The following is a 17973-nucleotide window of genomic DNA, read 5'->3' as shown; positions in this document are numbered from 1 at the left end:
TAGTCAACTACATGATTTTTGTTCAGTGAACAGTTGCCAAAACAGGATGGAATCATGTAGATGTGAGAATGGACTGGGTTCATCACTCCTGTCACACGAGTTATTAAAAATGTCCTGACATAGCCATCACTAACAATACATTCTTTGGGGGTTTGTTCGAAAGAGAGGAGAGAAATGCGCGTGCGTTTCTGCGTGTGTCTTTGTTTTATAGAATGTTTGTCAGTTGGCAGGGAACAAGTAACCACTTTTGTTGGGAAAAAATATACCAAAGTATGTCAATGTCATAGAGATGTGTTTTCTATTCCTTAGTCCAAATGCATTTCGGGCGGGGCATTGTGAACCCCGTTGGAAAGCATTTCTGCTTGAGGCCAGGGCTTCTAGCAGGGAACACGCTAGAGGCTGAAACTCAAACAGAGCAACCTTTGTTTGTGGAGGGGGCTAAATGCCTCGTGACCAGAATTGTGCCTCTCCACTTTTGGAGAGTAGGCCGTCACCACTGGGGCAACACAGGGAGGTGCCAGGGGGCCGGGTCTCAGTCTCGCACAGAAACAAGTGGCCTGGTGACCGAGGTATTGAAGACTGATTCCCAGTGAGGATGCCGGAGGGGCGTGGCGTGCTCTGCTGATAGTCATTGATTCATCAGTGCATTCCTCACCCTCATTTTGAGCCATGCGGGTATCATCCTACCTAGTCAATTATCCATTCGAAGATGCATATTCCGTATTTTGTTCCTGGTCACGACATGCTGTATTCAGCCATCTGTAATAAGCACACTGTACATCTGCGTTCCCTTTATCCCTTCCTGTATTAGGATGTGCATGAAGCATTGATCACGCAGTCTCTCTTTAAGACTGTCAAAGCAGTCGTCCTGCTTTCATTCCAGGCTGCTGCTCAACTCAGATCTTTGGTTCCTATTTAACTCCTGTTCCCTCTCTCATATTGCTCTGCTTCTCGATCTAACTCCTTTATTCTTACATACCCAATCACTTTCTGTCCTGTTCTCTGTCTCACTCACATACTGTAATGGTTGAACAAGCTGCACCCAAGACCTGGTGCCGATCCAAACTATCCCTGCATGGAACTGCTTCTTCCTCTGTGGTGTGCGTGCGTCGTGTGTGAGAGAGAGAGAGAGATTTACAACACAAGCCATCCATAATCAAATAGATCATGCCAGCTCAAAACAACCAGTTGGGGCAACCATAAACATTGTGGGAGGATAAGTTGTTCCTTATCATCACAGAACTCACTTGGACGAAGCCTAATATCCCCATGACGCAACAAGGCAGAACATCAGATAATGCTGTGACAGTGACACATGATGTGACACTGCCCAATACAGCAGAGAGGCAGTCGGAACGTCCCGCCATGGTGGGGGGGATGGCAGGGACATGTAGGGGGGTTAAGTCTTTTGGCTTGTCTTTAGTATTTTACGTGTCTGTATTTAGTATATTAATAGCACAGTGTTAGCTGATACTTCCTGTAAAGAAAGTGGCTGGTGCTGCGGTGGTGCCAAATACAATACTCACCATCATGAGCTCATTTTAATAAGGCCATATAAATGCCCAGGACATTTTTTGTGCGTTACATTCTGGTGTCTGCTTTCCCACACGGACATTAAAGGCTTTTCCTAAAGGAACGCTTACTTCACTGTGTTAACTCTGTGAGAATGAAGAGAACTGGACATGTGTATACTAACTAATGAATGAATGACAGTTGGCAACCCATCCCTTACAGGATTAATTGACACATAAAGAAACGTTACCATGATTCACAGTGAATTCTTCATCTAATAATAATTTTTTCTAAATGATCCTCTAGAGCGACCGTCTCCTGATCAAAGGGGCGATAATCGTGAATGATGACCAGTCCTTCTGTGCTGACGTCTACATGGAGGATGGTCATATCAAGTGAGTTTCACAACGACGACTACATGCTCTACTTCTCAGAGGTTAACTACCTCTGCACCATCCTTACCATGCGTTAGACTTTTAACACTGGTCGTTGTTTGCTTTTACAGACTACATTGCAGTCCTAATGATAACTCTATAACAACTCTCTCTCTTTTTCTCTTTCTCACTCTCTCTCTTGCTTTCCCTTCTCTCTCTTTATCTCTCTTCCTCTGACTACCAGACAAATTGGCGAGAACTTGATAGTGCCCGGTGGGGTGAAGACCATCGATGCCCACGGGCGCATGTTGATGCCAGGGGGCATTGATGTGCACACACGCTTCCAGATGCCCGACCGAGGCATGACCTCGGTGGACGACTTCTACCAGGGCACCCGCGCCGCTCTGGCAGGGGGCACTACCATGATCAGTATGTACACTACCACCTACCCACTTTCTGTCCTCCCCCTCTCAAGAGTCATGGGCAGGGCACAGTGCCAGCTCCATCTATGGCAGCACCAGGTCCTGACCCCATAAAGTCTCATCTGCTACAGACTAGCGTGCCAGCAAGTGCTGCTGAGTGCTGTGAAAAGTGGACTAGGGAGGACGTTCAAAACTTTTTTCAAGTTGTTTATCCACTCTCCTCCTAATTGCTCAGTAATAGCATGGCCTGCCTGTAGCGTTCCTAGAGTTCTACTGAATATCGTAGCTGCCTCAGTAAAGGTCAATCTCCCTGCTCAGCAGTTACACAGACTCCTGAAGAGTAAGGTGGCTTTATCACATCGTGCAGAATGCTGACTCCTGCTGACAGCACTGCGGAGTCCACAGAGCCATCTCTGTAAATGGGTCACGTCACGAAACAGAGGCTTACTGGGTCACAGTGCAGTACAGTACAATCTGGTGGAAAAAACATGATGCAAGATCCTGATCTAGGCTTTTAATCTGACCTACTGCATATCATAGTTGAATGCGACCAGAACAATAAGAATGAACCAATTTACGAAACAATTGTATATGTGTGTGTGTCCACTAGTTGACCACGTGGTTCCGGAACCCGGGGTCAGTTTGCTGTCTGCCTTTGAGCAGTGGCGTGAGTGGGCGGACAGCAAGTCGTGCTGTGACTACTCTCTACATGTGGACATCACTGAGTGGCACAAGGGAGTCCAGGAGGAGATGGAGGCCCTTGTCAAGGACCACGGTACAGACACATCCACATCAACATCTCATAATGTCATATAGTACATTTTGATTGGTTGTGTTCATGTTTTCTCTTTCTGTATGGTTGTTAGATTTCCTACATGTACAGTACCAGTCAAAAGTTTGGACACACCTAGTCATTCAAGGGTTTTTCTTTATTTATTTTTTTTACAATTTTCTAAATTGTAGAATAATACTGAACACATCAAAACGATGAAATAACACATATGGAATCATGTAGTATCCAAAAAAGTGTTAAAAATATATTTTAGATTTTAGATTCTTCAAAATTGCCACCCTTTTCCTTGATGACAGCTTTGCACACTTTGAATTTTCTCAACCAGCTTCATGAGGAATGCTTTTCTAACAGTCTTGAAGGGAGTTCCCATATATGCTGAGCACTTGTTGGCTGCTTTTCCAAACTCTGCTGTCCAACTCATCCCACACCATCTCAATTGGGTTGAGGTTGGATGATTGTGGAGGCCAGGTCATCAGATGCAGCACTCCATTACTCTCTTGGTCAAATAGCCCATACACAACCTGGAGGTGTGTTGGAACATTGTCCTGATGAAAAACAAATAATAGTCCCACTAAGCACAAACTAGATGGGATGGTGTATTGCTGCAGAATGCTGTGGTAGCCATGCTGGTTAAGTGTGCCTTGAATTCTAAATACATCACCTACAGTGTCACCAGCAAAGCACCATCACACCTCCTCCATGCTATACGGTGGGAACCACACATCCGTTCAACTAGTCTCACAAAGGCAGGACGGTTGGAACAAAAAATCTCAAATTTGGACAATTTATACTCATCAGACCAAAGGACAGATGTCCACCAGTCTAATGTCCATTGCTCGTGTTTCTTGGCCCAAGCAAGTCTCTTCTTATTATTAGTGTTTTTTTGTAGTGGTTTCTTTGCAGCAATTCAACCATGAAGGCCTGATTCACACAGTCTCCTCAGAACAGTTGATGTTGAGATGTGTCTGTTACTTGAACTCTGTGAAGCATTTATTTGGGCTGCAATTTCTGAGGCTGGTAACGCTAATGAACTTGCCCTCTGCAGCATATGTAACTCTGGGGCTGCGACTGCACTTGAAGAAACTTTCAAAGTTCTTGAAATTTTTGTATTGACTGACCTTCATGTCTTAATGTAATGATGGACTGTCGTTTCTCTTTGCTTATTTGCACTGTTCTTGCATTCCAGGTGACTACCTTATGAAGCTGGTTGAGAGAATGCCAAGAGTGTTTAAAGCTGTCATCAAGGCAAAGGGTGGCTACTTTGAAGAATCTCAAATCTCAAATATATTTTTATTTGTTTGACACATTTTTGGTTACTACATGATTCCATATGTGTTATTTCATAGTTTTTATGTGTTCACTATTATTCTACAATATAGAAAATAGTAAAAAATAAAGAAAAACCCTGGAATAAGTAGGTGTGTCCAAACTTTTGCCTGGTGTACTGTATGTTCATATGTTTCTGGTCTCTTTGCCTCTCTTTGTTTCTCATCCCAACTCTCTGTACCTTCTTTTGACACGTGCTCTCTTTCCTCAGGTGTCAACTCTTTCCTTGTCTATCTGGCTTATAAGGATGTTTTCCAGCTTGCTGACTCTCAGGTATGACTTAACTTATCATATGGTAGCTTTTTTTTAACGTTGGCCCCCTGTTTGTCTTACAGGAAACACACATCTATCGCTACCGCCACAAAGGACATGATTAAAATAATCTTTAAGAAAAAAGTATGAAAGGAATTCACCTCTTTTCGCACCGCATTAACTGTACTGTTAAAAGTTATGGGACAAAATCATGGCGAATGCTTAATTACATGCACTGTAAGACTTTATATACTGTAGGTCTCCAGCCCTTCCCACCCAGCATATCCCATGGCCTGCTCTGGGCTGAGTTGAGGAGGGAGGGTGGGGGAGGTTGAGGCATTAATTGTGTGTGTCTCCAGTGGGAGTAAGGGATGATGAAAGAATGCACCAGTCCAAGTCTTTGTGTCTGACTCATGGTAAAACAGATTCATCTTGGACTGGAGGCTCCTTTGAAAACGGCCTGCGTTGGTCTTTGCACCTGTGTGAGGAATGCGTTCAGGCTGCTTGGCCAGAGCGTTTCATTCTATTTTGTGCAGGTCTCCCAAGGCAACCTATGGTAGCTCTTTATTATATTTCTGGCTTTTGGGAGATGACTCATACAAGACTCACACATCGCTCATACATCAGTAACAGGTTCCCCTCTACCACTGTTGTATTTGAGACCTTCAGAGTGAGTTTTGCATGGTGTGAAATTGGCATTATTGTTCACTTTGCTCAGCTATCAGAGTATCCTCAATTAACTTTACCTTGTCTGTTCTATGACCCATCTGTGGTTGTCTCAGGCTGCTGACATGGTTATTTCCTGTAGGTCTATGAGGTGTTCAGTGTGATCCGGGACCTGGGGGCCATCGCTCAGGTCCATGCTGAGAATGGAGACATTGTGGCTGAGGTAAGACCTGAGGCTAATGGGGTAAGGCGGTTTTCTCTTTCTAAAATAGCGCCGGAAGAAATGGCAGCAGTTTTACGGGCGCCCAACCAATTGTGCTATTATGGTTTTTTTTGCGTTATTTGTAACTTATTTTGTACATAATGTTTCTGCAACCGTATCTTACGGCAAAAAAGAGCTTCTGGATATCAGGACAGCGATCACTCACCTCGGATTAGACAGATATCTTTTCTTCAACAAGCAGGACGCACAGGACATACTCCGAACACCCGACAAGCCAACATCCCAGTTATTGGCAAGAGGAAGAGACGCAGGTACAGAGGACACAGAGCGGGGTGCCTCGTAAGGATTCGCAAAAGGCGAGTGGGAAAGCTGCCGTTACCGTCAATATTACTCGCCAACGTGCATTCATTGGACAATAAATTAGACGAGGTACGATCACGAATATCCTACCAACGGGACATCAAAAACTGTAATATCTTGTGTTTCATGGAATCGTGGCTGAATGATGACATGGATATTCAGCTAGCAGGATATACGCTGCACCGGCAAGATAGAACAGCACACTCCGGTAAGACGAGGGGGGACGGTCTGTGCATATTCGTAAACAACAGCCAGTGCACGAAATCTAAGGAAGTCTCTAGATTTTGCTCGCCTGAAGTAGAGTATCTTGTGATAAAATTCAGACCACACTATTTGCCTAGAGAGTTTTCAGCTATACTTTTCGTGGCTGTTTATTTACCACCCCAGACAGATGCTGGCACTAAGACCGCACTCAGTCAGCTGTATAAGGAAATAAGCAAACAGGAAACTGCTCACCCAGAGGCGGCGCTCCTAGTGGCCGGAGACTTTAATGCAGGGAAACTTAAATCAGTTCTACCTAATTTCTATCAACATGTTAAATGTGCAACCAGAGGAAAAACAATTCTAGATCACCTGTACTCCACACACAGAGACGCGTACAAAGCTCTCTCTCGCCCTCCATTTGGTAAATCCGACCACAAATCTATCCTCCTGATTCCTGCTTACAAGCAAAAATTAAAGCAGGACGCAACAGTGACTCGGTCTATAAAAAAGTGGTCAGATGAAGCAGATGCTAAACTACAGGACTGTTCTGCTATCACAGACTGGAACATGTTCTGGGATTCTTCCGATGGCATTGAGGAGTACACCACATCAGTCACTGGCTTTATCAATAAGCTCATCGATGACCTCGTCCCCACAGTGACTGTACATACATACCCCAACCAGAAGCCATGGATTACAGGCAACATTCGCACTGCGGGACTCTAACCCAGAAGCCTATAAGAAATCCTGCTATGCCCTCCGACGAACCATCAAACAGGCAAAGCGTCAATACAATGCTAAGATTAAATCATACTACACCGGCTCCAACGCTCGTCTTATGTGGCAGCGCTTGCAAACTATTACAGACTACAAAGGGAAGCACAGCCGCAAGCTGCCCAGTGACACAAGCCTACCAGACGAGCTAAATCACTTCTATGCTCGCTTCGAGGCAAGCAACACTGAGGCATAAATGAGAGCATCAGCTGTTCCGGACGACTGTGTGATCACGCTCTCCGTAGCCAACGTGAGTAAGACCTTTAAACAGGTCAAAATTCACAAGGCTGCGGGGCCAGACGGATTACCAGGACGTGTGCTCCGGGCATGTGGTAACCAACTGGCAGGTGTCTTCACTGACATTTTCAACATGTCCCTGATTGAGTCTGTAATACCAACATGTTTCAAGCAGACCACCATAGTCCCTGTGCCCGAGAACATGAAGGCAACCTGCCTAAATGACTACAGACCCGTAGCACTCACGTCCGTAGCCATGAAGTGCTTTGAAAGGCTGGTAATCGCTCACATCAACACCATTATCCCAGAAACCCTAGACCCACTCTAATTTGCATACCACCCCAACAGATCCACAGATGATGCAATCTCTATTGCACTCCACACTGCCCTTTCTCACCTGGAAAAAAGGAACACCTATATGAGAATGCTATTCATTGACTACAGCTCAGCGTTCAACCCCATAGTACCCTCAAAGCTCATCACTAAGCTAAGGATCCTGGGACTAAACACCTCCCTCTGCAACTGGATCCTGGACTTCCTGGATCCTGGACTTCCAGGTGGTGAGGGTAAGTAGAAACACATCTGCCACGCTGATCCTCAACACTGGAGCCCCTCAGGGGTGCGTGCTCAGTCCCCTCCTGTACTCCCTGTTCACCCATGACTGCATGGCCAGGCACGACTCCAACACCATCATTACGTTTGCAGACGACACAACAGTGGTAGGCCTGATCACCAACAACGACGAGACAGCCTATAAGGAGGAGGTCAGAGACCTGGCCGGTTGGTGCCAGAAGAACAACCTACCCCTCAACGTAACTAAGTCTAAGGAGATGATTGTGGACTACAGGAAAAGGTGGACCTCAGCATGCCCCCATTCTCATCAACAGGGCTGTATTGGAGCAGGTTGAGAAGTTCACGTACCTTGGTGTCCACATCACCAACAAACTAGAATGGTCCAAACACACCAAGACAGTCGTGAAGAGGGCACGACAAAGCCTATTCCCCCTCAGGAAACCTAAAAGATTTGGCATGGGTCCTCCGATCCTCAAAAGGTTCTACAGCTGCAACATCGAGAGCATCCTGACTGGTTGCATCATTGCCTGGTACGGCAATTGCTTGGCCTCCGACCGCAAGGCACTACAGAGGGTAGTGCGTACAGCCCAGTACATCACTGGGGCTAAGCTGCCTGCCAGCCAGGACCTCTATACCAGGTGGTGTCAGAGGAAGGCCCTAAAAATTGTCAAAGTCCCCAGCCACCCCAGTCATAGACTGTTCTCTCTACTACTGCATGGCAAGCGGTAACGGAGTGCCAAGTCTAGGACAAAAAGGCTTCTCAACAGTTTTTACCCCCAAGCCATAAGACTCCTGAACAGGTAATCGAATGGCTACCTGGACTATTTGCATTGTGTGCCCCCCCAACCCCTCTTTTACGCTGCTGCTACTCTCTGTTTATCATATATGCATAGTCACTTTAACTATACATTCATGTACATACTACCTCAATTGGCCCGACCAACCAGTGCCCCCGCACATTGGCTAACTGGGCTATCTGCACTGTGTCCCGCCACCCGCCAACCCCTCTTTTACCCTACTGCTACTCTCTGTTTATCATATATGCATAGTCACTTTAACCATATCACATTGTACATACTACCTCAATCAGCACGACTAACCGGTGCCTGTATATAGCCTCGCTACTGTTATTTTTCACTTTCTTTTTTACTGTTGTTTTTATTTCTTTACTTACCTATTGTTCCCCTTAATACCTTTTTTGAGCTGTTGGTTAGAGCCTGTAAGTAAGCATTTCACTGTAAGGTCTACACCTGTTGTTTTCGGCGCACGTGACAAATAAACTTTGATTTGATTTGATATTGTCATACCGACCTTCTCAGTATTGCCGGCTTAGTACACAAGGGGGCGCCAAAAAAACACAGAATGCTAACAAAATTAGCACAAGTAGTAACGAATTTCCAAGGGGGTTGCTAGCTAAATATGCTAACGAGCGAAAACGAAAATAAGCAATTTGCAAAGACAGTCAATCCAGCTCATATATATATATATGTAATTTTTGGTAAGTTTGGACATTTACAAGCGAATGTGAACGAGAGACATTGTGCAAATTGTGGCAGCCCAGGGGAGTCAGAGGTGAAACACAATAAATAAGACAGCGAGAGTCGGTTTTGCGGTGCTTAAACAAAAGTTGTTTTTTAATAAAGGTTGGGGGGAACGAGGGGAGAAATACAACTGAAAGGCTTCTCATGTAATGGGTGGGTCACTGTGTCCAGTGTGGCTGTTCCTCGGACCGCCTGTGTTCATTTTTTTTATTTTCTATTTTTATTTCACCTTTATTTAACCAGGTAGGCTAGTTGAGAACAAGTTCTCATTTGCAACTGCGACCTGGCCAAGATAAAGCAAAGCAGTTCGACACATACAACAACACAGAGTTACACATGGAATGAACAAACATACAATCAATAATACAGTAGAAAAATCTATATACAGCATGTGCAAATGAGGTAGGATAAGGGAGGTAAGGCAATAAATAGGCTATGGTGGTAAATTAATGACAATATAGCAAATAAACACTGGAATGGTAGGATGTGCAGAAAATGAATGTGCAAGTTGAGATACTGGGGTGCAAAGGAGCAAGATAAATAAATACAGTATTGGGATGAGGTAGATTGGATGGGCTATTTACAGATGAGCTATGTGCAGTGATCTGTGAGCTGCTCTGACAGCTGGTGCTTAAAGCGTCCATATGAACAAAAAAGAGAGTGAGAGTGATGAGTCTGGGGTTTCAATAGTTGCGCCAGGAGTCGTTGTGTCTGGGAATGGGTCCTCTTGCTTTGGGCCCAAAGAAAAGGAAGAGAGAAAGTTGAGTCAAACATTACCTAGTATCTTCTTTGTCATCTGATCGAGGTGCTTATCATACTCACTGCTGTTCTTCTGGGGTCTAGGAGTACCCTCTGCCTATCTACCCAAGCGCCCGAGTGACCGCACCTCTACTTATACCCATTTGGGGTAACGAGGGAATGGTGGGACCAATTCCAGGTCCAATTGGTTGCAGCACCTGGACTGGGTAGTATGGGTGTTGAATCACCAGCCCCAGTCGGTGCCTGTAGAGCTGTCCATGGTGCTGACTCACCTTGGCCTCTGTAGCCCTCTGGAGCTGACTAAGGTCCTGCTCTTTCCTTGTAGCTCCCTGCTGGCCAGCTCATATATATATATATATGTAATATTTGGTAAGTTTGGACATTTGCCACAAAATGAACAACGTTTTGACACATGCTTGTCTAAAGGACAAACTGTACTTGTGTACACACTGTCTGTGGAGTCTGGAGTTGCTTGGGCAACGGGCCTGCCTGCTCTGCTCAGAGAAGGGGTGGAGCAAACGGAGAGGATAAAAAAAAATGCAAGGAAATCAAGATAGCACTGGTAGCTGTACAGATAACTCATCCAAAGGACTTTGACTTCTCAAACACGGCAGAAAGCTAACAAGAGGACCCATGATGCCCCGTCACCTTATTAATTCAGCCACTTACTTAGATAACTAGCAAGTTAAACTTAGGGGTCGCGTTAACTCAGAATTCAGCATTTTTCACGCAGAAAGAAGATATAAAACACAATAAATATCTTGCTGCGTTTTGTAAGCGCACATCTAAAATGCTTCTTATTCTAATTTCTGCTCGGCATCTGACAAATGTTGTGCTTTAGTTTCACTTCTCTACTCGGATGAGAATTCACAAACAGGCATTCTATCACCAGACAGCACTGACTGATGTGTAGCTACTTTTCTCTGTGTAGCCAAGTTTCACTTCAAGCAAAACATTAGCAAATGTACCTGGCTACATTCTTTCTATGATAAGCATTATAAGTATAATGGCCATGCATTGTTTTTGCAAAACATAACTTGTCTTTTCATTGTAAGCTTATTTACTTGTGTGGCTGCCAGCCAAATAGCTTTGCACTTCTGTTGTCATCTGATGAAAATGAAGCTATTTTCTGCCGAATGTGTTGCACTAATGTATTTTTTGTGAAGGAAAACTGTAGCTGCACGTCCCTGATCACTCTATTGAAGCAACAAAAACACTGTTGACTTTCAAAATAAAACGCGACCCCTGTCAATACACAGCCGGACTACACAGCTGGGCTCACCTGCACCCACTTTATCCCGTTGTGCTATTTACAAACAAACAGGTGACTGGCTTTCAACAGTATTGACGGTATGGAAAAACCATCCCGTGGCTATTCCCAAATACCCCGTTATATGGTATATACAGTATACCGCCAAAGCCCAGCTAACAATACACCATTTACTGGACTATCAAAACCCGATCTAAAATATCTAACACTGGACATTTTTAAAGCGTGCCTGTTCTGTCCATTCAGGAGCAGCGTCGTATCCTGGAGCAGGGCATCACTGGACCTGAGGGACACGCCTTGAGCCGTCCTGAAGAGGTATAATGCGTCTGCATTTGACCTCAGAGTTCTTTACCTCTCTGTTTTTATCTTCCCTTTATATTTTCAAAATGCGTCCTTGCATGGTCACCTTGACCTCTGAACCCTGGGTGTGTCTTTCAGGTGGAGGCAGAGGCTGTCAATCGTTCTGTGACAGTAGCCAATCAGACCAACTGTCCCCTCTACATCACTAAGGTGATGAGCAAGAGTGCTGCTGATGTCATCGCTCAGGCCAGGAAGAAGGGTGAGAGACTGTTGCTGGCTGTTGCTAGGCTGTTGCTAGGGTACAAACATACAGAAAGATGAAGGGAAGATGCATGTGAGCCAAAAGAAGGGAGAGGCACGATAATAGGTCAATAACATCATTCATATTTGTAATCACATGATGTTTCTGATTGGCCTTGCAGGCACGGTGGTGTACGGGGAGCCAATCACTGCCAGCCTGGGCACAGACGGCTCACACTATTGGAGCAAGAACTGGGCCAAGGCCGCCGCCTTCATCACGTCCCCGCCCCTCAGCCCAGACCCGACCACGCCCGACTATCTCAGCTCCCTGCTCTCCTGGTGAGAGCACTAACTCAGCACCATTACACTGGATTGCGCCATATGGACAAATATCCATATTCATATGGTGTAAACTGTTATCATGGTGACAATATAAAGTAGGACAATCATCCCACTCAGAGTCCAGGTGGCACAGTCTAATCTCTTGTCCTGTGCCTTCCTCTCCAGTGGAGACCTTCAGGTGACTGGCAGTGCCCACTGCACCTTCAACACTGCCCAGCGCGCCGTGGGCAAAGACGACTTCACCCTCATCCCCGAGGGTACCAACGGCACTGAGGAGAGAATGTCCCTCATCTGGGACAAGTGTGTGGTGAGAGACTACATGTTATATATATAGAACATACAGTATACTCATATACAGTACATAGTATATACAGTAGAACCTACAGTGTACATCATGTGTAGAATTTGTATGCATTGTGTGAATTTGCACAGTGAACTGCCCCATTCTCTGTGTTCCCCTGGCTCATTCAGGTGACAGGTAAAATGGATGAGAACCAGTTTGTGGCGGTCACCAGCACCAACGCTGCTAAGATCTTCAACCTGTACCCCCGTAAGGGCCGCATCGCTGTGGGCTCTGACGCCGACCTGGTACTCTGGGACCCAGACGTCACCAAGATCATCTCAGCCAAGAGCCACAACTCGGTCAGTCAGTCACACACGCACTACGCACAAATATTATACCTTCAGAAAAGCGCAATCTACTGTATATCCAGCCATATGGTATTACACATGTGGTATTACACCACAGATTCATCTTTGGGAAACTGCCCAAAATTAAATAGTTAAACTTTGAACATTCAAGTGAACTTGAGGTTAAATTGCAATGGTTCTATGAAATTACCATATTGGTATTTTTATGGTCATCTGACTTCTGACCACATATGATTGGTTGGGTTCCCCAGCTCTAGGGTGTGGGCCTTATGGTAACTCAGAGGAGTTATGTCACCCCCAAACTCTGCCAGAGTACGGAAACATGTCATTTCTGATTGTTAGCAGCCAAATCAGTGTGCGTGCGTGTGTATGTCCATGTGCGTGTGTGTGCTTTTGCAATCTAATTGTTCTACCTCTCTGTGTTCTATGGTTTCTTTCTTTCCATTTGGTCAAGAAATGGACTAATGTACATGGGGAAAATTGGTAATTCAGAGAGACATAGTGTGTGTGTGTGTTGGGTGGTCCAGCCTCTTGGTGATCTCATGCTTTTTCTAAGCCCTGTGGAGCCCACTAAATTGCCATGACCTCACTCCTAGTCAGCCAGTAGTTTTTACGAGGGTGGTCACACTCCACACTGCTCTCCACTGCCCACACCATCCTTGTAAGTGCCTGGTAACTCTGCTCCTCGCTGCCTGGCTAAATCAATGGTCTGTGATGATCAATGATGCTATCTCAGGAGGGTTTTCAATTGCCATTTATCTAACCTTTGCAAAACCCATAGGGGACACTTAATGATTTGAACATTGGCCCAGTATAAAACAGCAGCTCACTGGCAAAGGATGGAGGAGGAGGGAGGTCCACCACACTAGTACTAAAATCAATCAACTCACACAAATCATAAGAAAAATAATATTTTGTACTACATTCTACCTCTCCTCTCTCCCCCTGTCGCTCTTCCAGAATGTGGAGTACAACATCTTTGAGGGTGTGGAGGTGCGTGGCGCCCCCCTGGTAGTGATCAGCCAGGGTAAGATCGTCCTGGAGGATGGGAACCTCCACACCACCGAGGGGTGTGGCCGCTTCGTGGGCCGGAAGCCCTTCTCTGACTACGTCTACAAGAGGATAAAGGCCCGCAGCAGGGTAAGGCACTGTTTTGGAACTGTGTCATCGTGGTGTGCTGTCTTTTGCATTGATGTGTTTTATTTCCAAGGGAGTGGGTTCCCTTTTCAAATACCCTGTATCATGTTAAGTTGTTGACTCATGATAAGATGAGGGTATTTGCTGACAAGTTGGATGTTGCGTTCCACTATAAGTAGCAGGGTAAAAGTTCTGTCACTGCAACGGATTTCCATCATATGGATTTTTTGGTTGTACAGTAGTTATTATATATTTTTTGAGGTGTATATATATATATATATATATATATATATATATATATTATATATATATTTTTTTTAATCAAATTGAAAAGGACTGGAGCTGGTCAAACTCGCAGTTTAATGTACAAAATGATCCTCTTTCCCTAAAAGCTTTTTACATGAAAGGGGAAGTTAATTTACATGACAGGGGAAGTTAATTTACTAGAAAGGGGAGGTTAATTTACATGAAAGGGGAGGTAAATTTACATGAAAGGGTAAGTTAATTTACATGAAAGGGTAAGTTAATTTACATGAAAGGGTAAGTTAATTTACATGAAGGGGGAAGTTAATTTCGCCCTGCAGACAATCGATCTGAGATCGACTTAAGTTTTAGTCATGGTGTTTTTTCGGGGGCTTAACCCATGCAGTAGGTTCGGGTTGTTTGATCTTGACTCTTGATTCTGCCTCCTCCCTGTTCTCCAGCTGGCTGAGCTAAGGGGTGTTCCCCGGGGGCTTTATGACGGGCCTGTCTGTGAGGTGTCAGTCACACCCAAAACTATGACTCCTGCCTCCTCTGCCAAGACCTCTCCAGCCAAGCAGGCAGTAGCCGGCGCCCAGCCTGTCCGCAACCTGCACCAGTCAGGGTTCAGCCTATCTGGTGAGGATCCATGAATCCATTCACTAGAGATATCTGACATTATACCTATCATAGTTTGTTACCCCCTTTTTCTCCCCAATTTCGTGGTATCCAATTGTTAGTAGTTACTGTCTTGTCTCATTGCTACAACTCCCGTACGGACTCGGGAGAGGCGAAGGTCGAGAGCCATGCGTCCTCCGAAACACAACCCAACCAGGCCGCACTGCTTCTTAACACAGCGCGCATCCAACCCGGAAGCCAGCCGCACCAATGTGTCGGAGGAAACATTGTACACCTAGCGACCTGGTCAGCGTGCACTGCTCCCGGCCCGCCACAGGAGTCGCTAGTGCGCGATGAGACAAGGATATACCTGCCGGCCAAACCCTCCCTAACCCGGACGACGCTAGGCCAATTGTGCGCTGCCCCATGGGCCTCCCGGTCGCGGCCGGCTGCAACAGAGCCTGGGCTCGAACCCAGAGTCTCTGGTGGCACAGCTAGCACTGCCGATGCAGTGCCTTAGACCACTGCACCACCCGGAAGGCCTATACCTATCATAGTTTTGATGATAAACTATGATATGTTCATAACAATGAAAATGTCATAATACAGTGATATTGACTTCCTCCTCTTCTGTACTTGTAGGTGCTCAAGTTGATGACAACCTTCCTCGGCGTAACACCCAGCGCATTGTGGAGCCACCTGGTGGCAGGGCCAACATCACCAGCCTGGGTTAACCCCTCCCATTGGCCACCAGGGGAAACGAGGGCTTGAGGAGAGGGGCATCAGGGACTAGGGGCCATTCCACCAGGAGCCAAACCAATTCTCCCCTCCTCAATCTCTCTCCCCCATCTGCCGCTCCCTACATCTCTCCCCCACTCTCTCCCCCGACACCCCACTATAAAGGAGACACCTATAAAAAAGATTTGCCTCATTTGAAGAAAAAAAGAGACGAAAACAACAGCCCTTATTTGAGCACTTTTGACTCTATTATTTAGTGTTCTCCCTGTACTTTCTTCCTGCCATGTATCATTTAGTTTAGTCAAGACAGTGCATGTCGCATTTGTACGGAGGAAGTCCAATCTGTTTCCGTTCGTCTTTTTTCATTTTCAATGTAGTGTAAATGAAGTATGGAGACACATGGGTAACATGTTCTACATCAGATTAGTTGCGCTAACATTATGTATTGAACAAACATGGAAGAGATAAGTTGCTTATGCCTTCCTCAATATTGATCTTTTCCTCTTTTCACTGGTTTGTGTTTGTTCTCTACTGTTTATACAGCCTTGCCCTCCACTGTGCTTGTCATCTCCCACACTGTTCAGTACAGCACTGGCTACGATCAACACAATTTATTGACTTGTCCATTGTTATTGTTTAAAGCTGGTAGTATGCTATCCTCGTCCTCAGGTTACGGGATGAGGCATGAGATTAGTAGTAAGCTGAACCACTGTTGAAAACCTTAAAGTAACTTCTCACTGGTGCACATCTCATGTCATCCCACCAGTAGATTTGTTTGAAGGAATAAATGGAATGAGAAAACATGGTCCATATTTAGAAGCTGCTGGTGAGCCAGGAAAGTCCAGTAGATTAGGAGGAGTTTTGGCGGGCGGTGGATAGAGCGCTGTCTCCCAGGGAGAGGCCTTCATGGAACTTAACGGCCCATGAGAGGAGATGTGACTCAAATTTAGGATGTTGGGAGGAGTGTAACCGGGCGGCAGCGAAGGAAGGAAGATTTGTCAGAATACTAGGGAATGCCCAATTTTTCATAGCCTCATTCAACTCACCCTCTTTGCAAGATGGTGCCACACTCGTACTCAGCTACGCTATAGTACAGTATGTGCCATATACCTCGCCTGAAGGGGATTGTAATCTATCACTGTAATGGGATCTTTGAGATTCATACACCATTTAATTGACAGTGTTGCAGGCAGCATCCCTCCCTCTGTTCTAGAATGTCCCAGTACCAAACAGTACATTCAGAAGACTGAACGTCTTTCTGCTCCCAGCCTCCTCTTTTTAATTCATGCACTCCCCCTTTTCCTTTTTAACTCTTTATGTGCCTGAACCCACAGAAGTTGTACTGATAGTTCGATTTTGTATTATTCTTATTATGGTAAGAGAAGGATGTAAGATAAAAATGTAAAATAGCTGATGTTAACCGATACAAAGGTGCCAGATTTTTGTTATTTCGTATTCCACTGATAGTGCTCCTTTAAAAACAATAATGCTTACTTAATATGTTCTAATGTTTTAGTTTTTAACTGCTGTTATATTTAGTGTCATTCTGTAAGCTGTGGCCTGAGGCTGAACACTATTCATTTGAGCTTGAAAGTAGACCTGGAGTATTGTATATCTAACTAGTGTGCAGTGTTAATGTGTAAGGGATGGGACACACACTGGTCCCAGTGCACCACTCCTTGGGTCTCAGACCTGGAGTGCTGGTAATGGCCCTTTGTTTTGCATGGTCTGGTTTTCGTTAAGGCAAAGCAGTCTGGCAGCTGTTTTCTACCTTCACTCGCATGTCAGCGAGATCCTGGCCTAAAAGTCGCTGTTCTTTCAGTGTTCGCATTTTCCTCTCCATGACTCAACACAGAGCAACACACTCACTCACACTGTTACAGACACACGCACTCACACTGTTACAGACACACTCACTCACACTGTGACAGACACACTCACTCACACTGTGACAGACACACGCACTCACACTGTTACAGACACACTCACTCACACTGTGACAGACACACTCACTCACACTGTGACAGACACACTCACTCACACTGTGACAGACACACACACTCACACTGTTACAGACACACCCACTCACACCGTGACAGACACACTCACCCACACCGTGACAGACACACTCACCCACACCGTGACAGACACACTCACCTACACTGTGACAGACACACACACTCACACTGTGACAGACACACACATTCTCACACTGTTAGACACACACACTCGCACGCATGCACTCACAGAACAAGTGGTGTCTGTATGTCCTTCCAGCACTGTGCTGTGGCTTGGACCCTTGGTTTTCCTGGCTGTGTTAAGGTCTCATAGGAAGCCCTTAGAAGGTAGAGTCTTTTTCAGGGTAGTAATGGTATCTGTGTTTAAGGAATCCATAGCAGGGAAATGAAAGTTTGACACTTC

At 45.4% G+C, this 17973-nt stretch overlaps 1 protein-coding gene across 2 annotated transcripts; it reads left to right on the top strand.

The window, feature by feature from the left end:
- Window positions 1-1872: 1872 nt before the first annotated feature.
- Window positions 1873-17359, top strand: LOC120026012 (dihydropyrimidinase-related protein 2-like). Of its 2 annotated transcripts, none has more exons than XM_038970791.1 (13): window positions 1873-1907; window positions 2131-2315; window positions 2919-3083; window positions 4639-4700; window positions 5488-5568; window positions 11533-11601; window positions 11725-11845; window positions 12009-12165; window positions 12334-12475; window positions 12640-12810; window positions 13780-13959; window positions 14661-14835; window positions 15466-17359. In XM_038970791.1, the coding sequence occupies exons 1-13, from the start codon at window positions 1888-1890 to the stop codon at window positions 15546-15548; spliced, it is 1611 nt and encodes a 536-aa protein (XP_038826719.1). In that variant the 5' UTR covers window positions 1873-1887; the 3' UTR covers window positions 15549-17359. The 2 variants fall into 2 exon arrangements, with proteins under 2 accessions (XP_038826719.1, XP_038826718.1); XM_038970790.1 differs by having other exon boundaries at window positions 15457-17359.
- The last annotated feature ends 614 nt before the right edge of the window (window positions 17360-17973 follow it).

This window comes from Salvelinus namaycush, chromosome 31, assembly GCF_016432855.1.
Source record: "Salvelinus namaycush isolate Seneca chromosome 31, SaNama_1.0, whole genome shotgun sequence".
In the NCBI taxonomy this organism is placed as follows: domain Eukaryota; kingdom Metazoa; phylum Chordata; class Actinopteri; order Salmoniformes; family Salmonidae; genus Salvelinus; species Salvelinus namaycush.
This window is presented reverse-complemented; position numbering and strand designations above follow the sequence as displayed.